At 36.8% G+C, this 21,478-nt stretch overlaps 1 protein-coding gene across 2 annotated transcripts in view; it reads right to left on the reverse strand.

The window, feature by feature from the left end:
- The window catches only part of WDR72 (WD repeat domain 72), a 195,625-nt gene that overhangs the window by 127,249 nt on the left and 46,898 nt on the right, over nt 1-21,478 (reverse strand). For both annotated transcript variants that reach the window (XM_060169314.1, XM_060169307.1), the window contains exon 13: nt 12,439-12,641. In XM_060169314.1, the coding sequence (XP_060025297.1) occupies nt 12,439-12,641 (203 nt within the window). The remainder of the gene's footprint in view (nt 1-12,438; nt 12,642-21,478) is intronic.

The raw sequence follows: 21,478 nt of genomic DNA on the forward strand, positions 1-21,478 counted from the left end.
TACAACTCAGATGAATAATAGTTGAATATCCATTTCTGAGGCTCTTTTCTTTCTATCCAGGTCATGCTGGTGGAAGTGGAAAGACTAATTCATAAACTGTACTGTGTATTCAACAGATTGGAAAGTCACACAGCTGAAGAATATGTTCAATCTCCACCCAAAGATAAGCATCAAAATCACATTTAAAGCTCAGAAGGTATGCTAACAGTAGATATTGTCCCCAGCTTAGGAGCTACAATAAAAATTACATTAAAATAATACTGATTAACAATTTGAAATTTATTAACATCCTGAAATATTAAAGGAGATATTTTCTAGGTTTTGACTATGCTTGCAGGTGTCCAGCATGTGGAACTCGCTGAAGGAACAGACAGGGTGAAAAGGTCCCAAAGAGAAACAAGAGTTTGATTCAAACTTCAGAAACGATTAGTACCAGGATAGCTAGTCAGGGCACTTAAGCAGATGTTGAATGTTACAGAACCAGAAGAAGAGAGTAATAGTCCTAAGACAGCAGTCACCCTGAATTAGAATGATTCCCATCTATAAGCAGAATTGTAAGATTGCCCCCAGTATTCTCAAAACCTGGCAAAGCATATCTTCTTCCAGTTATCTAACCAAACAGTAATCTAGGTACTGCCATGAAGGGATTGTGCTGATGTAATTAAGGTTCCAAATCAGTTGACTTTAAGATAAGAAGGTTATCTGAGTTGTCCTGACTTAATCACATTGAGTTTTTGAAAGCAGAGAGTTTTTTATGGCTGGTGGCTGAGGGGGAAGTCAGAGATTCAGAGTACTAGAGGGACTCCCTACATAAGAAGTTCTCCACTGCTGGCTTGAAGATGAAAAGACTGTATGTCAAGGAATGTGTGGGCCCTCTGGTCAACAGTCAGGGGGACTGTCCTACAGGGACTCCTGTTCTACAACCAGAAGGAAATGAATTCTGCCAATAACCTGAATAAGCTTGGAAGAGGACCCCAGCCTCAGATGATACAGCAACTGCAGCCCACACCTGGATTTCAGTCACATGAGACTCTGAGCAAAGAACCCAGTGTCATGCCAGATTCCTGGCACAGCAGAAATGGTGATATAATAAGTGTAATTTGTTCTAAACCCTTACATTTGTGGCAATTTGCTACATAGCAACAGAAAACTAAAACACCTTCACCTCAAAGGGTTCAGGTAGAAGAAGCCAGAGTGGTCATTAGTGAGACCACTGGTTCCCAAAAAGAGGCAACCTGGAAGGCAGATGTATACTAAGGAGGGTGATCAGACAGAGAAAAGAAAAATCAGAGCTCCAAGCAAAAGCTAAATCCTATCAACTAATCACAGAAAAGCCAGGGAATTCTGAAATTCTGGGACTATAAAAATATCCAAAACCAACTTTTAGTACACCAGATCCCAAGCTCTGCTGGCAAAGAATCTTCAAGAAGATGGGATGGGGAGGTGAAGAGAGGACAACACAGGAACTCAGCCATGAGAGAAATCTGGCAGGTCAAAGTCTGGCTACAGGATCCATCCACAAGTGGATTCAGCTATACTGACACTGAGAGAGCAGAGACAGCAACCAGAAAGTCTCAGTTTCGGCTCTAAACCCAATTTACTGTGTGATTCAATCACGACTGGGCTCCTAAATTCTCCTAAGAAGGGAGAGAACAGATAATATGACCACTTCTGGTTCTAACAGGCTACAATGCTAAAACTAGGAATAAAGGGTCTGATGAACCTGTCTCCCTCCATTACTACATTTTAGGCATCCAGATTATTATTTTAGTTCAAGGAGCAAAAAAGGAAGTAAGACATTTGCTACCAGAGCCTAAATGTAGAGGGCCAAGTTTTGTATAATGAGACCTCTAGTGGGAGCTGGGAAGAAAGTAGTAAAGGTGAGTACAACTTCATATTTTGTAAGCTTTCATAATAGCTTTCTAAAAACCAGCAGGTCTCAGACAACATGTGAAGACAAAAAAATAAAACCTAAAATTTTCAGTTATATTTGGATGTGCATGAAGTTAAACACGTGTATAAGAAAGGCCCTGCTGCTCACAGCAGCCTCTTATGACCATTTTTTAAATATCTGATAGGAATAATCATACCTGGACCGAAAGCTTACACAGGATATTTCAATTTAGGATAAAAGCTGTTTCCAGACTAATATGAGCTTCATAGTATGTAGAAAGTTACAAAAGATGTAATTTATGTCATTATTTGTATTTAATGTCATGAATGCCATTTGGGGATGCAGAGAACTGGTTGTGCCTTCAGGATGTCACTATTAAAACCCAATTCAGAAAAATGGATGAGGATATTAGCTGGATATATTTTTCAGTAAGTTCATGCTCTTAGTTTCAATGAATAAAGCTAAAGTTTGTTGTTGTTGTTACCATCTTTATTGGAGTATAATTGCTTTACAATGGTGTGTTAGTTTCTGCTGTATAACAAAGTGAATCAGCTATACATATATATATATAGCCATATCTCCTCCCTCTTGCATCTCCCTCCCACCCTCCCTATCCCACACCTCTAGGTGGTCACAAAGCACCGAGCTAATCTCCCTGTGCTATGTGGCTGCTTCCCACTAACTATTTTACATTTGGTAATGTATATATTTCAGTGCCACTCTCTCTCACTTCATCCCAGCTTACCCTTCCCCCTTATGGACAACCTGGAAGAAATGGAAAAATTCTTAGAAAAGTACAAATTTCCAAGACTGAACCAGGAAGAAATAGAAAATATGAACAGACCAATCACAAGCACAGAAATTGAAACTGTGATTAAAAATCTTCCAGCAAACACAAGCCCAAGACCAGATGGCTTCACAGGTGAATTCTATCAAACATTTAGAGAAGAGCTAACACCCATTCTTCTCAAACTCTTCCAAAATATAGCAGAGGAAGGAACATTCCCAAACTCATTCTACAAGGCCACCATCACCCTGATACCAAAACCAGACAAAGATGTCACAAAGAAAGAAAACTACAGGCCAATATCACTGATGAACATAGATGCAAAAATCCTCAACAAAATACCAGCAAACAGAATCCAACAGCACATTAAAAGAATCACACACCATGATCAAGTGGGTTTTATCCCAGGAATGCAAGGATTCTTCAATATACGCAAATCAATCAATGTGATACACCATATTCACAAACTGAAGGATAAAAACCATATGATAATCTCAATAGATGCAGAAAAACTTTCAACAAAATTCAACACCAATTTATATTAAAAACTCTCCAGAAAGTGGACATAGAAGGAACCTACCTCAACCATATATGACAAACCCACAGCCAACATCATTCTCAATGGTGAAAAACTGAAACCATTTCCGTTAAGATCAGGAACAAGACAAGGATGTCCACTCTCACTGCTGTTATTCAACATAGTTTTGGAAGTTTTAGCCACAGCAATCAAAGAAGAAAAAGAAATAAAAGGAATCCAAATCGCAAAAGAAGAAGTAAAGCTGTCACTGTTTCAGATGACATGATACTATACATAGAGAATCCTAAAGATGCTACCAGAAAGCTACTAGATCTAATCAATGAATTTGGTAAAGTAGCAGGATACAAAATTAATGCACAGAAATCTCTTGCATTCCTATACATTAACGACAAAAAATCTGAAAGAGAAATTAAGGAAACAATCCCACTTACCACTGCAACAAAAAGAATAAAATGCCTAGGAATAAACCTTCCTAAGGAGACAAAAGACCTGTATGCAGAAAACTGTAAGACACAGGTGAAAGAAATTAGAGACAATACAGATGGAGAGATATACCATGTTCTTGGACTGGAAGAATCAACATTGTGAAAATGAATATACTACCCAAAGCAATCTACAGATTCAAAGCTAAAGTCTTCATACATACACTTTGTTTTTACCAACATAGGGGAAATATTCCATGAGAAGAGATGCTTTCTTTTCTGAGAATTGCTTCCTGTTACATTTTTGCATTTGCTGCTCTCTTAGGGCCAGTTTCAACATAAGTCATTGGTACAGAAGGAGTGCTCCTGTTGGGATTCCTTTAAATGGGTCCAGATGGTACTCTCAGTCTATAAGTGGCATTACCAGCTTTCAAAAAGAAAGATTTTATTCTCTTTCATTTCTTTCCTGTTATAAGCCACTAACCCTTTTAGTTAACTCAACATCTGAATTTCTATAAACTTCATTTTTTACTCCTCAAAATATCATCCATTGTAGTAGTCATCAAAAATAGGATATAAACAGAAAATATTCCTGATGTCAGACAATGAATTGGTTACCAAGAAAACTCCAATTTTCTGTAAGGAGTAACATTTACCATCATCTTTTAATCAGAACCAGCAATTTGCTCAATAACAGAACATCTAAATCCACTGGAGTGAATTTGTATCCCAGAAGATTTAGACCTCTTTCAGTAAGTTGAATAGGTCCATCTTTAGGTCCTACAAGAACCTGGCCTTAACAAATTTGGCAAGTCACAGGGTTTCTGTTTTTGTTTTGCTTTTAATTACAACTCAGAAAAAAAAAATATGTAGGAAAGAAAAGAAATGAGGGAGAAACAAAAAGTCTCTAAATGGTTATGGTGGGTAATATGGTAGGTACATTATTACATAATATATATTTTCTAAAATATCCCTATAAAATTATTGTGCAAATGGTGTCAAATTTAAAGTCATGCTTTAATAAATTATGCTACTCTGTCCCTAGATTAATCTAAATACAAAATAAAACTGCCTGATATGTTTAACTTTTCGTCATGATTCTAAGATAGAATCCTCACCCACAAGTCAACTGATGACTATAATCAGAATATTTAATTCAAGAGAAAAGTTATAATCCTAGATTCCCATGTTTCTTACAGGATTGACTAATATTGTGGGGGTGGGGAAAAATACTGAGGTAAATCTAGGCTAAATCTAGCGCTAAAGAACAACATAAACATTTATTCAGTGAAAAGATTTACTTTAGAATTAACAGAAGGGATAACATTTTTTGAAACCAACTAAAATCAAAGCAGAACAAACCCTTCTTCTTGAAGAAATGAGAACTTCCTATCAGCAATTATAAAAACAATAACACTGACCTTGAATCAGCCTTACAGGTCTTTGTACACAATTATATTATCAGCTTTATGAATTTTCAGTTGCTATCTCAGCCAAAACACATAAATGCAGAGTTGGTCAGTAATAGGAAGATGGCTACTTTAACAGCTTTCACTGAAAGAGGCATTTGAGAAAGTACACATTCCACCAGCTTTTCCCATGTTAAAAATGACAGCTTTGGGCTTCCCTGGTGGCGCAGTGGTTGAGAGTCCGCCTGCCGATGCAGGGGACACAGGTTCGTGCCCCGGTCCGGGAAGATCCCACATGCCGCGGAGCGGCTGGGCCCGTGAGCCGTGGCCGCTGAGCCTGCGCCTCCGGAGCCTGTGCTCCGCAACGGGAGAGGCCACAACAGTGAGAGGCCCGCATACCGCAAAAAAAAAAAAAAAAAAAATGACAGCTTTTTCAAATCCTGCTTAGCACACCTTAGATGAAGGCTTAATGACATCTCAAGTAAACAATAAAAATTCAAAATCAAGTTCAGTCAAAACTAGAAATAATTTAAATAAATTTTATCTGCAATTTAAACTATATTTCCATCAGTCTGCTGCAAGGTTTTTATACCAGGAAATTTTTTAAATTAAATATTGGAATTCGAAGTAAACTCTGGAAATTTTTTTCTCATCTTGAGTATATAATTTCACTGCCTCTTCTGTATCTTAAATATAACAGCTAGCAACAGTAGAGAAAGCCAGTGAAAAAAGTCCTTGTGTGTGGTTACTGTAATTAAAAGATTCAATATCTATTACCGCCAGCCAGGTATCATAGCAACCCTGTATTGCTGAAAACGCTAGAAAAATCTTCAAAACCAGCAAGACTCTGCTTTAGGGAAATCTTCAACAACACGGGGGACATTACTGGCTGTCAACATCTGTGGGTGTTGCCATGGGCACAGCCACAAAGAACCCTGCCATCTGTACAAAAAGGTACACACACAGAGAAGATGGGAGGACACAGAAGATAAACTGATAAGAGAATCAAAAAGAAGAAATAATTTCACTGGCAGTACACAATAGGCACACAATTTTGAGTCCATGTTTTACACTAATTCTTTTCTATTGTAGCTGGAGAATCCAAATTCAACTTAACTGTAATTGTGACTAAACATGAACCAGGGGGTGGAAATAATATCCTAAAACTCTGCACTTGTACCATTTATCACAAGTCTTAATTTGAAACTCAAAGTGAATTACATTTAAAATAATACTTAAACTTCCACTTATAAACCCTTGATAGTTGTTTATAAATCTACAGAAGAGAAAAGAACAGGTTACCATGAACAAGAACCCAATATTGATTTTTTGGCAGTGCAGTAAGGCATCTCCATTCTATTTGGCTGCTGTCAAAGCCACTCTTTAACAGCTGGAGTCAAATTGCACTATTTACAGAAAGAGCCCTTGTCAAGTGGACCATAAGTAGCCTAACAATACGCTATTCAAATGGCACTTTGCCACACAAATTGCTGACTTGATGAATAACCTATGTCAATGACTAAGGCTAATATAAAAGTTTCATTTTTATGAGAGGTTTTACATTCACACATTAAGTAAGCTTTCTTTGAAGAACTATTAGGCTATATATTTCAGGCCTTTGGACGCTGAAAATAATTAAAATCTGTTTAAATACGTCAAGGGAACTTGACAACATTAATATGGATCTGGTGTTAACTACATTTGTCACACGAGTCAGAACAGTGCCCTTCTGTTTCTGGCACTCCCCACCGGCACGTGCAGCACAAAGCCGGACTCAGACCAGCCGCGCACCATGAAATAGGAGCATTCTCCTTTTGTGCCTCTGATTTACATGGCCAACGAATGTTTAGATACAAGCACGGCTTTGAAGTACTGTGAGGAAATTCAGGGTTGCTTCTGTGTGCGCGGCGGACAGCTGGAGTCATTTAATGGTGTGGGGTTCCTACATTTCACAGTGACTCTGAGACCTCCTGAATTAGTTTTGGAACAAAGCTGTGATATGCTTTTCAGAGTTTTCCTCAACACTGAGGGAAGTTTGTATCAAAAATGCTTAAACTCATGCCACAAAGTAAGAAAAGGGATATCCTTTATAAAACAGCTACAAAAAATTGCGTAATACAGAAATTTTTTTGACTTACAGTAGTTAAAATTACCATATAAAATACTTATGAGAAATGGTTACACTGTCAAAAACTTGCACCACTTCACATGTGTTTCAAAAAGCAAATTGACTTCTATATTTCTCTATTGTATATTTCTCTATACTATCTCACTAGGACAGGTGATATCATTTAGGCACTAAGTTTTGAGTTGGGATTCACTAAATCAAAATACTTAAAACAAAAATCTTAATCCAATGGTAACAGAGAGAAATTCCTATATTTTCATGAAGGGCTGGCATGTCTAATAATAAAAATCTGTTTTCTTTTAAAATTATATAAAATTGATGCAAAATATTGTCTACATTAGAAACAATAGGCATATGCTGTTTATTACATTAAAAAGAATACTGAAAATTAACTACTAATCAAAAATGTGAAAATTATCATTCTATATTCAGGATTTATCCCTATATAACACAATTGTTTTCAAATAAATATTTGTTCTTTTTGTAATAATTCAATTTTGATAATAAAATATAGATAGTTTAATGAAAACTGAGTTAATCTGCAACATGCAATATTGCCACAGTGAATTATTATTTCATATTGATACATGTAAATTTGCAGGTGAAATTTTCAAATTGCACAATTAAGAAACTACTCTAGTTCCATTTTGGTTATGTTTTTGTTTCATAAAATGTAAAAGAACTAATGTTGCATTCCAATAAAGTAATATGTAGTAGTGGGATCCGATTTTCTATTGGTGGCCTACCAGTACACCATCTGTGTTTTAAAAGATGTAGCAGGATAAAGCTCTAATAAGATTTTTCAGCAAATGGCACCAAACAGGCATAACTCTAAGGTCCACTAAAGGTTAAAAAAATACAAACATATTTCTAGAAAGCTCAACTGGAACGTAAATAAATGTAAATGCATTATTTATAATCAATTTTATATATTTAGATAATGATGCATGTATAAGTGCTTTATTTAAAGAAAATTTCATTTTAAAACATCTTGCTTGGATTAGGAAGCATAATGTACACATTTGTTTTCCACAAAGGGCAGATTTTCAAACACATCAATTTCATGAATGCTGTCAGGAAATAGACTTGATACAAGGGCTTTTGGATTACATTCCTCATAGTGCAGAAGTTGGGATAAGTTGCTTTATTAAAAATTTAGATATCTAGGGAGGGGGTAGGTATTGGCTATTTTGCTAGTTCCTCCAAGTACCTCATGATTTCCAAGTCTAGAGAGGACTGACTAGATCAGAAATTGGCAAATAATGGCCAGCGAGTATCAAATGTGGTCCACTGCTTGTTTTTGTAAATAAAGTTTTATCAAAACACAACCACACTCATTTGTTTAAGTATGGTCTGTGGTGGCTTCTGTGCTCCAACAGCAGAAATGAATAGTTGCAACAGCAAAAATACGGCCTGCAAAGCCTAAAATATTTACCATCTGGTCCTTTACAAAAAAGTTTGCTTATCCCTGGTCTAGTTCAACATTTGTCCAACATAAATAAAATGCAAACTGCATGTGTGATTTTAAACTGCCTAGTAGCCATATTGAAAAACATAGAAAGAAACAGGTGCAATTGGTTTTAATAATATATTTTATTTAAGCCTATATATCCAAAACATCATTTTAACATGTGGTGTTAGCCAAATTTCAAGTGCTCCATAGCCGTTTTATGGTTAATGGCTGCCATATTAAACCATGTAACTCTAAAAACGCAACCAGGGGGAGCTGTTGGGGACCCATTCTACAGAAAATCAGGTTATTTTTTTAAAAGACATTTCCAGAACATTACAATGGGTCTAAATTGTGGCAGTTAAAATAATCCTGTTTATTTTTTTACTCATTTTACAGACAAGAAGTGTGGAAAAAGAATTTAAAACCAACCAACAGAATAATAGACAAAAAAGACCTTCCCTCGTTAAAATCTGATGAGGTAATGAAGAGTTCTGCCATGTAAAGATGATTTTAGTAAGGTTGTTTATTTTCTACTTTGAAGCTAAATTCCTCCCACTGCAATTTAAACAGTTTTTATCTTGTTTTATCCTCAGCAGAATCTGAGAAAAGCAGTTCCCCATCACTAATATGATATTGTATTCCTTTAAATCCTTTAAGACTCTGGTCCTCTCCTACCCCAAAGATTTTTCTTTGCCTAGCTGCACAAATTCAACTCCTTTGGCCTTTCTAATTGGACCCGTTTTTTAAATGTTTTATTGTATTTGTTGTTCTCTTTAAAACCTTCTCCTAAATCTATATGCACTCTTCAAATGCAAGAAGGAAAAGTGGACACAGCATCCTAATAAATGCAAAGTGTTGCCAAACACAAAGAGCTCACCACACAGATATTACATGCTATTCTTCCTTTTAAACAGTTCATGCTACCATTCGAAAATATTTCACTTGTCTCTCACTGAAGTCCATACCAAAAAATTCTGAAACACAGAGTAACCCTACATTGTTCCAAATTTTACAGGCTTATTGTCCCTCATTTTTCCCAGCTCTGAAATAAGTGTGATTCCTCTTCTATAAATCTGATTTTTTTTCTTATGAAAACTAATGAAGCATTTTACTATATTAACAAAAAGGAGAATGGAGAATTTATAAGCATTCTTGAAATTTTATGCTTATCAAATTCATAAATAAAAGATTAAGATAAAACAATCTTAAAGGCTTAAGTCTAAGACGATGAGAAGAAGATATGCAGTACATAATTGGAGAAGATATAACTTAGGAGAAGCACAAATAAAAATAGCTCTACTCAACAGTAAGCTCAATAATAAGAGAAATAAAGTACATAGAACAAAGGAGGTGATAGTCCTGTCTAATTCAATTCTCCACCTCTGTAGAGAGTAAAAGTTGGAAATTGCAGTCACCTAAGGTAAAGGGCAGCAGCTAGGAAATGAAGTTGGAATCAGCCTAAGAGTAGGAAAACAAGACCCCGGCATTTTATTGCCTCCTGGAGTCAAGAAAGAAACAAAATTATATAAAGAAAATGAAATCTATATATACTATTATCACTACCTAAAGGGTAGCTCTGAGGTCCTACAAGAAACAGCAGTCAGTTTACCTTCTGGGAATTAAGCTAGTAAAATAGGCACTTGATGAATGAGATTTGCTCTTGCAGACCTTAGGCATATGACATGCACGAGTCAAGAGACATATCCAAGTTCTCATCCACTATTCTAGCATATAATTTCCACTATAAAATACAAATTCTATTGTGAAAGAAAAGCAACAAAGCCGCATTAAGATGGGAATGCTTGGCAGTCAGCTGGGCTCACTCACTGGGCTTTATTTACCCCAACTTTAAAATATGTAATAGAAGTGTGGTTCTGTCTCCCACTTTAGGAGACTAAGACCCTATCACTTTCAACTTCAGTTGTGAATGTTAAAAAATTTCATCATATTGATATAATTGTCCTTATAAAACATGACTTCCTGAGAATTCCCTGGTGGTCCAGTGGTTAGGACTCCGAGCTTCCACTGCAGGGGGCACAGATTGGAATCTAAGGTCCCACATGCCACACAGCATAGCCAAAAGAAAAAAAAACATGACTTCTTCTTTCAAGTTAAGAACATGAAAAACAGATTTGGAAAATCTAAAAACAATTAGACTAAATGAGAAAAGGAAAGAAAGGGAAAAAAAAGCTGCAGCCTAATCACTGGTTTTAACATCTGCAGGAGAAAGCATAAACAAAAGTAGCTGGCCTAAAGAGAGAAATCCAAAATTTAGAAATTTTTCAACGTATATCAGCCTTGACCAAGGGAGATAGTACCCCATGGACTGAAAGCACAGACTGCATTATCTTCTTAGAGCTCAGTGAATGAATACCCTGGGGCTCTGACTCCATGCCCATCAAGGAATCCTCTGCTAAAATTCCACCTCCCCGCTCTCCCTCATGCCCTGTAGCTTTGCTACTGTGAGACTGTGCTGAGCAATGAACTGCCATCATATTTATCATTATACATTAAATAATTGTCATTCTAGTTTAAATATTCATTTCTTGGGTGTTTGGTTAGTATGACTCAGTTCTCAAAAGGTTGACAAACTCTGGCCTCACTGATAAAATCGAAATCTAGTCTTTAAACCGAAAAAGCTGAGGCTCATACGCTGGTGCCCTCACCTCCACCCCCGCTGCAGCTTTGAGGCAGAGCTTAGCAGCCAATTGGCCTTACTTAAAAAATGACACACCCTTTTGCCTCTAACTACATACATACACATGAGATAAAATAAAGTCTTATTTAAAGTCCTTATTAATGTTACTTTGAGTCTTCATAATATCATTAAAATAACGGAAAATGTTAACAACATAAAAATCAGCTAAAATTTGACTTAGAAACCCCACTTCTGGAAATATATCCCATTAAATAACACTAAGTATTAAAAAAAAAAAACTTTAGGTTCATAGTTGTGTTAGTCCTAAACTGAAGCATAAAAAACAATCCATATATTAAGGAAATCCATAGGAAAATAAGTCATATCAGTATAGTATATACACAGTATAGAGCATGATGCAGCCATTAAAAAGAAATAGACATTATTATGAAAATATGTTTACATAAAAAATACTACATTATATATACGCATATAAATGCCACAGTTGCAACCTGAGGAGGGGATATCTTGGAGGTGTAGATGAGAGAAGAATGGAAGAATCCCTTAAAGAAATCAGATTAAATTGCTATGTCATGTTTAGAACTGAAAAATAATCAAACTCATGCAAATTTCTGTGACACAGGTTAACGTGGCTTGAGAAAATGAATGTAAACTCCATCATTGTGTGTTAACTGAGGCCTGGAATCCTAAAGAGCTAGTGACCCTAGAGATGCTGAGTATACCAAAAGAATTGCCCAAACAACGATCCAGTTTTTCTGATGGTTTTGGGTTTATTTGTAATCAGCATTTTAAAAAGAGGTCAAATACCCAAGTGAAAAAAAATTGATCCCGACCACAGAATATAATTTTCCCCCCTTTTCATTGAAAACCGTCTAGAATTCAAGGATTAATATAAAACTGGCTCAATCTTGATAAGCCAGGACCTGTCTTATCAAAAAAGCATGCTGTAGTCATTCAAAACTAATAATCACTCAAAAAGTTATCCTGATTCACCCAAGATCTCTTGGTAGGTACGCCTGGTAGATGTGATCATCTCTGAGTTCTTATCTTTGTACTGATATTTAATGGCCACATATTTATGAAAGCACTTTACTTCTTACTCAGGGTTGATAATATTCTTCGTGAGCAGCAGCTTGATTTGAACTTACCTTACATGAAGACTCCACCTGCAGACCAGGGCAAGGTATTGGCCCAAACTGGTAGGAGCTGGGGGACCTCTGTTCTACACTTTCGTGCTTACGTGTCTCTGAGGCAACTGGAAGTACAGATTCAGGCTTTAGAAGCTGTGAATCATCACAACAATTAAGAATAATCCTTGCTCTTTCTCCCGTTTCATGTCTTTCCAAAGTGCCTGGAAAACAAGATTAGAAATAAAAATTTGTGCAAAATATTTACCCCCAAATAATGAAAAGAAGAAACCACTTGTAACACAAAATCACAATTCTTTAAGTTATCATGCCTTACTATCTCCTTGCAACCAAAAAACAGCCTGGAGCTTTCTCTAAATTATTCAAATCATCGTATTACAAAGGCTGAAATTATAGACTTGAAAAGCTCATCTTCCTCTTTGTGCTTTTTCGTCCACTGAAATCAACAGGGCATTCAATAGTCGTTAACAGTAAAATCTCATTATACAGTATGCAAGTGATCGATAACAAACAACTATGGAATATTTTAGTGCTGTCCCCTAGCGTTCCAACTCACAAACAACAGAGAATCCACAGTGCTTTGCTTGGGTTCCCAACCTTAAAATGTTTCTATTGGTAATACAGCATTTATGTGAATAGGGGAAATAAGAACAGAGATGCCCAAGTACCCTCAGCTTCAGGAATTCAGGCCACTCTAGGGTTTTGTTGCTGGTGGTGGTATTGCTGATATTGTTGCTGTTATATATTTTGGCTTTTATTTCTTATTTTATTTGGAGAGAAAAACATTATTTTGCCCTCTTCTCTGCCATTCTTGCAGTTTCAGAATTTCAAAGTACTGGCAATTTCAATTTACAGTTAAAAGGAACAAGTATGAAATAGACCAAAAGTATCAGAAAACAATTCACAGAGAGTGTTTTTATAAAATACAATGTTATGACACTCAGTGGAATCTTGGTAAGGCATCTCCCTGTGAACTGCTTTCCCTAGTCCCCTAGAGGGCATATTTCTGGCAAGTTATACCACACCACAGCAGCTCCGCTACCATCCAGTGACCACAGCTATAACCTCTCCAGCAAGGTCAGGATCTTAGCCCTGGGGTTGGGGAGGTCTCTTCCTTGGGCAGCTATCTCAGCTCTAGGGTAATGGCTGCTCCTTAAATCTGCTATTCCTATACTCTTTAGTTTTCTTTAGTTCTTATTAACCTGTCCCTCCCACTGAAATTCTTTATGGTGGTTACTAATTTTTTAATGTTAAATGATCTCTATTCAAATTACTATGTCATTTCTCTCTCCTGATTCTATCCTGATTAATATTAATATATCACAGTAAATCACTTCTGATGCAGAATGTTCCTTTAAGTATATTCCTGGAATTATGGAATTTACATGACTTCAGAGATATACTTAAATTGTTAGAGAGGGTCAATAGCAAGAACAGTAGTCCTAATGTAAATAGTAACCTAGGCGGCAGGGCAGACCCCAAGGAGGTCCAACACAGGATGCCTTTTTCAACTCTAATAAGCTGCCTTTGGCAAGAGACAGAATAGTCACTACTGCCTGATATTAAAGAAATATCAGAAACTGAAGGCTTACAGAACTGCTTAATTCAACTTCTAATTTCAGGGGATCTTTTCCTTTCCAAAGTGAACTCAATTAGTTTTTTTTTTTTTTTCTTTTGCACTGTACTACATCAAGAATATGATTGAACTCACACCTACTCTTCATTTGGATCAATCTGAACATGATAAGGAAATATGCAGAGACATATGTGAGTTAAATATTATTGAAAGTGACAATACCATTTCCTCCCTCAAAGTAGATGTGCAAAAAATAGCATAAAATCTACCCCAAGTAAAATATTCATTGTATAAAATATCATAAAAACATCATAAATATCTTGCATTTTTTATATGAGGTTTTATACAATTTGTTTTAATCCTAACTATACAATAGTACATTAGAGAATGGAAACAACCATAAGAGAGCTTAGAACAATTAACATGCTATGGGAAAATGAAGGAAAGATGTTACTGGCAAGTATTCCACGCAGTTTTCACGGATCCAAAATTACGTATTCCTCAAAAAGCCAGTGCACAGAAACTTCAGAAGCAGCCAAGATCCCCTTTGCAGAGCCTAGGTCCATATTGACAATATTTCCATTTGTATATCCTGCTTTCATCACTAATTCAAGCACCCCACAGCATCCCTAATCACATTTTCTTTTTTTACACCAGAACTTTCTCTGTGGCCCCCTTTGGAACCGTGTGCCTAGCTGTGGTCCTCTCTATCACCAGGGTTGACAGCCCTGAGACATCACTGCATGGTGGGTAAGAGCAGACTCAGCACCAGCCTGCCTTGCACTTGAATCTTGGTTTTGCCCTTACCTGTTGTGTGGTCTTGGGCAAGTCATTTCATTTCTGTGCCTCAGTTTCCTCATCTGTGCAATGGTGATATTAATCCTTCTTACCTCACTGGGTTACTATGAGAGTTCGATTGAGTAGACATGTAAAACGTCTTAGAATAGGTTCTGGCACACAGTGGGTGCTGTGCCATATGACAGTCCTCCTCTGACATCAGTGGGTTCTCACTCAGCCCCTCGTGAGCAGTTTAGCTCTGTGGCTCTGGGTCTGCCTGACACCAGGCCTGAGCTCACTGAGCATAAGATCAGCGTGGTCCCCCCGCCTCCTACCTGAGACTCGAAACTCCTCCTTGCCTCTCAGGGTAGGTTATAATCAAAATCAGAGTGGGATTATACATTTGCCTTACTTTTTAATCCTCCTCAGTGAACCAGGCTGGAGTCTGGCCTAAATTAAAGGCTAGATAAATACTTCTTAATGGATTATATGACATCAGCAACCTGGCTAATGATTTTTCACGGTGGCTACACTTGGGATTAAATCCAAACTCCTTGACCCACAAGTCATATTCTCACCCCTGCTTCCTCCCATGTCATCCTCCCCTTGCTCACAAATTAGATTTTTTTTTTTTGAGAAAAGATCTTTGAAAATAAATTCTCTCCTGCTAGCTCCATCTTTCTCCTTAAGAATTAGCTTAAAACCTCACCTCCTCAGAGATGCTTTTCTAAAGTAAATTCTCCTCTGATGCATTGTTTTCTATCCCAGCTTCTTTACTTTGCAGAATTTAACACATTTGTAATTGGTATATTTTATCCGCTTACTTAAATGCAGAGCTGTCTCTCTACTCGATGCTAAATTCTTTTTGGCAAGTATGTATTCTATGAGCTTGGTACAAAACAGAGCTCAATATGTGCTCATTGAATGAATAAAACAAATTTTACCCTTTTCTTGTAGCAGTGGAAGGAGGTGGCTATGAAAGCATCAGAGTATGCCAAGGTCTCAGAAGAAAACACCAAATTATACCCATTATAAACTTCAACCCTAGAGCCCAGGAGGAGCCAACACTGGGAAAAGCAGCATTCACATGCCTGACGCCTGTCCCAGGTTTCAGCAGTGTGGCCAGGTCCTTCCTGATGCCCCAAGAATCTGGAACTGGAAACACAAGTAAGTCTCTCAATGACATATTTTAATTTGACCTGTGGAGTAGCTGCTTGCTAGCTACTAAATGGTCCTAATAAAGAGGGCACAGAGGACATGTTTCTGTTTCCATCCAAACAGACATGAAAAGTTAACAGGTACAGTTCCAGATAGCAATCAGAGCAGAGAGACAAAGGCTTAAGCATTATCAGCAGATGAGTGAGGATTAAATCCCAATGAAAGAATGTCATTTTCAAGAGAGTTTGGAGGGAGATTTGTCAAGAGACCAGCATAAAACCTTTAGCAGTTTCTGCACATAGAGAGGAAAGGAGAGAAGGAAAATTCAGAAGCTGTTGTAAATCAGTATGTTGCTAAAATAGTCATATTTTAAGTGCATTGGGATTGTCAATTATTTATAAGGCATCTATAGCTTTTTTGTTTTGTTTTTAAATAGGGCAAATAATCACCTTGTAATGTGCCTGTAATGAAATCTGATTTTGAAGTATCAAGATATTTTAAAGCAAGACATGTACTAGGAAGGATGCTGCCTCCAATTGTGATAGAAAAACAAGGCAGAGGGTAAAGAGAATGCATTTAGATGATAAAATATCCCTGATATGTCATAGACTTGAATATCTACATAAAGAAAAGGAAGGAGTAGTAATATTCTACACTTGATTCCCTTCCACATGATCAGAAGTTGCTCCCTTGATTTTATTTCTCTTATAATCTTCCCATATTTTAAATACTTGCTATCTTCTATCTAAACAGTTTTTCAGCTCCCACTAATATGTGCTTTCCAAAATCAACAAAATTATCATAGCCTGCTACCAATTAATGAATAGCTTTAAATTACATATTTAAAAGCCCCAGCCAGATAAACTTTGCTCTACAACCTAACATCTAGATCAACTAAGTCTGTAGGAAAAGCAGTAGCTGTAATCTCATAATGGACAGAAATGGTTAAAAAAGAAAACATAATCACTTGATGAATACATCTGCAAATAATGAGTAAATTAAGATTCAAAAACAATATGCAGATGGGTTAACTTTTTATCACATTGTACAGAAACATTTTATTTCCTTAAAAATTATATGTAAATAAATTTGAGACAGTAATTGATTTATTATAACTTATGGTGTTTTTCTTCAGAAGAACTCTGTAGAAATAGCATTACTACAGAAACATAAAATCCACCCAGCACAGTAAAATCACATATATTATAAACCAACAAATTTTAAACAATTTGCTTAACCAAAAATTTTTTCTCAAGTAAATATTGTGCTTATTATGGGATTGTGAAAAAATCAGAATTTGGTAAATAATTCCTATTATGTGATTAGTAATTAATATAAATTGTACTTATATGACTAAAGCTTAACATTAAGAACATGTGAGTGGACACATCATAGAGTTAGTCTTTTTTCTACATCAGGTAGGCATTTTCTAACTGAATCCACCACAATATTGGGCAGTAATTAAGAGGACAGTTATATTTGAAAGTGACTCTCTCTAAAAGAGAATAGGCCAAAATAATGGCCTCGCTACCAAATCTTGTAGTCAAATTAATAAAATCACCTTTCAACAAAACAGCTGACTGACAGCTGTAATCCAATTCCACATATCAAGGAATCTGACCACTGGGTCTGTTGTAAGATTTACCATTTATCTTCAGTTACACATGAAGTTCATTGCCTTGCTCGCAGAAGTGTATGGAGATCGACCTGGTGCCCCCTTCCTAACAAAACCATTTCATAGTTACTGCATCTTACTCCAGAAAATGTATAACTGATGGGGGTTCTGACCAGGGACAGGGGACCCTGGAGGTATCAAACTTAGCTAACTAGAAAATAAGGGAAAGGTGGGGATAGGTGATGGATCTGAAAACATTAAACGAGGCATGAAGACATGTACCTTCACTCCTAAATGTATTTGAATATAATAAATTCAGCTGTAAAATAGATTGCCAAGGAGGCAGCTCATTTTGCTCTATATAAAAGTCCTAATATGATAAACTCACAATTGGCTTCACATCAACCTTCTGTACCTTAAGGGTATGTAGAATACATTTTCACAAAGTCTCTGACCACCACGACCTTAACCCCAGCTCTGCCACTGCCTCTGGCACATTCAAAGAAACACTGGGATTTATCAGCTGGGCCACCTCAACACTCACATGTAATTCTGATCACTGACCTCCAGAAAAACTGAATAAAGGAGTGGGGATGGGGTGGGGTGAAAGAAAAAAAAGGACCAAAATACATCGAGGTTTAAAGTTGTTGAGGTATAAGGATTACAAATAATGCATTAATTTTAAACAAATTTGAAAGTAGAGGTTTTTGGATAAGGTATTTACTTATTAAATATTCCTTCTTTTTAAACATATGCTAACACCATAGAAGCTACTATGAATAAATTTCAATTTTTAACCTCATTCTAAGACTTCATATAATTTTAAAACAAATTTAAGAAGTGAATGTTTATGGAGAAGTATTTCTATATTATGAGACAAAAAATATATTTAATTAAGTTTATAATTACCTATTATATACAAAACATTAAAATTGGACTGCCTCTAAGTATTGTAAAAGGCCATTCACTCTGTATTTTTGATTCTTTTACACCAGACATGCTTATTTTTTACTTCTAAAATATTTCAAAAATAGACTTTTTCCTTTCATTTTCTTGGTTGAAGGTTAAGTTACTTAGGGGATACAATATCCCTAGAGATTTGACTCTATCATTTATTCACTCTGTTGTCAGTTAATTTAATTAGGTATTTATTTGCTGAGTTGATCTGGAATTTTTCCTGGAAAAAGGAAGAGTATTGGACAAGGAAAAATCAGAGAACAGTCTCCTGAATAAAGATGCTGGCTGGGTGAGGGGTGAAGTCATATGGAAAGTCCCTTTTTTCTGGAGGGATATGGTGGTCATGGGAGGACAAAAACCTTTTGATTGCAATCAATTTCCCCTTGGTACATGGCAGTGGTTTCCTTTAGGCAAAGAATGCTCCAGCAGGCATGTCAGCACCAATTCTCAGTGTACCTTCACTATAATCCTGGCACCCCAGTGCCACTTGTACAATTTCATGCCATGTTTCTGTACCCAGTTACCCAAAAAGCTTCTCCTATTTCTTCATTCTTCCATTCTATGGGTTCATTTACCCATGGGGACCTCGAGACACTAACCTACCTGAACACCAATATGATAGGTAGAATTCTACGAATAACCCCCAATAACCCTCATCTTTTTGTGATTCCTTCCCCTGTGAATATGATGATAGCACTTCAGTGATTATGTTGTTACATGGCAAAAACTAACACTGCAGATATAATTAAGGTTTCTCCCTTAAAATAGGGAGATTATTCAGGTGGGCCAGGCCAAATGAGCAAGAGTTTTCTCTAGCTGGTGGAAAAGGGGGACTAGAGAGATTTAAAGCATAAGAAGGATGCAAAGTGCCATTGCTGGCTTTGAAGATAGAGGAAGCCACAAAGAAGAATCAGGGAGTGGCCTGGAGGAGCTGAGAGTGACAGCACCAACAGCCAGCAAGGACCTCATACCTACAACCATAAAGAACTAAATTCTGTCAAGGACTGAATGAGCTTGGAATTGAATTCTTTCTCAAAGCCTCCAGTTCAGAGCCCAGCTAGCTGAACCTTGAATTTGACCTTGTGAAACCCTAAGCGGAGAACCTAGCTGAGCTCACCTGGACTGACTTACATAACTGTGAGTTAATAAATGGGTATTGTTTTAAGTTGCTAAATTTGTGGTGATCTGTTACGCAGCAATAAGAAACTAATGCAGGTAGGACTTGTGGCAGTACTTTTACTTTGGACCACAGATTTAGACCTCAAGTTTTGTTGTTGTTGTTTTCACTATTTTACATGTGAAAGTCCTGCTTCTTAAGCAAAATAAATAACTAAATATATACATGCATAGTCATAAAAACAAATAAACGTGAAGGCTGGCTAGACATTCCATACTTTTTAATAATCCCCTTCTCCTACGTTCATACTCTGAGTATTATAAACCAGGAGGAGATTCACTAAATAGCTGGGATTGAGCAATAATATACCACATCAAAAAAATGCCTTTTTAAAACTCTGAATTAGGCTTCCCTGGTGGCGCAGTGGTTGAGAGTCCGCCTGCCGATGCAGAGGACACGGGTTCCTGCCCTGGTCCGGGTAGATCCCACATGCCACGGAGCGGGGCCCGTGAGCCATGGCCGCTGAGCCTGCGCGTCTGGAGCCTGTGCTCCGCAACAGGAGAGGCCACAACAGTGAGAGGCCCGCGTACCGCGAAAAAAAAAAAAAAAAAAAAAAGCTCTGAATTATTTCAGAACGAATTATATGTAAGGTATGTTTTTTCTCCTCCTTTTTAACATCATCATCATCAAAACTGCCATTAGCTACCATTAATTAAGTACACTTTAATCTTTGCTTAGCACTTAATACACATCTTATTTAATTCTTAATGCAGGAAGGTACAAAAAAACAGAGGTTCAGAAAGGATAAGTTTCAGGGGATTTGCGTGTGCTGTGGTTGAGGAAGTGGTCAGGGAAGGTATTTTGACTAAAAGCTAGGAAAAGGCAAGAAGAATGCTGTGCAGTAAGGTACATTTCTACCACAGACCTTGAGGCTTGGCATCTTCAGGGCTAAGTTTAAAGTAAATCATGTTTGGTTGGCAATAAGGAGAAGAGAACTAAAGAAAGTGTTTGACTGGCAAGGTAGTCAGGAAAATTTTCAACAGGTCATGTAAAAGATGATAAAGATTCCAATCCATCTGGCCCTAAAGTATATTTTTAAATGTTTTTGGTACTTCTGAAATATACTATATAATTCCATGTTTTACTGGAGGCTTACAAAATAAATGTAGAACATAGCTTATCTTTCAAGTGATCCAAGTTCATTACTAGACACTTGACAATATTGAGGTTAAGAAGCAGTAATGCCCTTTGGAATTACTGATCAGGACTTTCATGGAATGGCTATTTAGTTTACTTATATAGCCAGTGGTCTTTGGTGTGTTCTTAACTCTATAGAACAATTTCCTTTTTCTTATTCTTTAACCAGAGCATTTTACCCTACTCTTCTCACCACCATCACTGTTTCTATAGTATATAATCCACTGCCACTTCCTCTAAGTGATTTGTATGTAGTTACATATGGCATCAACAATTGTCCTACCCAGTTCTGAATTAGAAAACATTAATGAAGCATTATTCAGCCTTAAAAAGAGAGGATATTCTGACACATGCTACAACATGGATGAACCTTGGTGACATTGTGCTAAGTGAGATAAGTCAATCACAAAAGGACAAATACTGTACTGATTCCATTTTTATGAGGTACCTAGCGTAGTCAGATTCAAATTCATAGAGACAGAAAGTAGATTGGTGTTTGCAAAGGGCTGAGGGGAGGGAGGAATGAAGACTTTTTTTAAATAGGTACAGAGTTTCATTTTTGGAAGATGGAAATGTTCCCAAGATGGTGAGGATGGTTGCACAACAATGTAAATGTGTTTAATTCCCCAGAACTATGCACTGA

Source organism: Lagenorhynchus albirostris, chromosome 1, assembly GCF_949774975.1.
Source record: "Lagenorhynchus albirostris chromosome 1, mLagAlb1.1, whole genome shotgun sequence".
Classification (NCBI taxonomy): Eukaryota; Metazoa; Chordata; class Mammalia; order Artiodactyla; family Delphinidae; genus Lagenorhynchus; species Lagenorhynchus albirostris.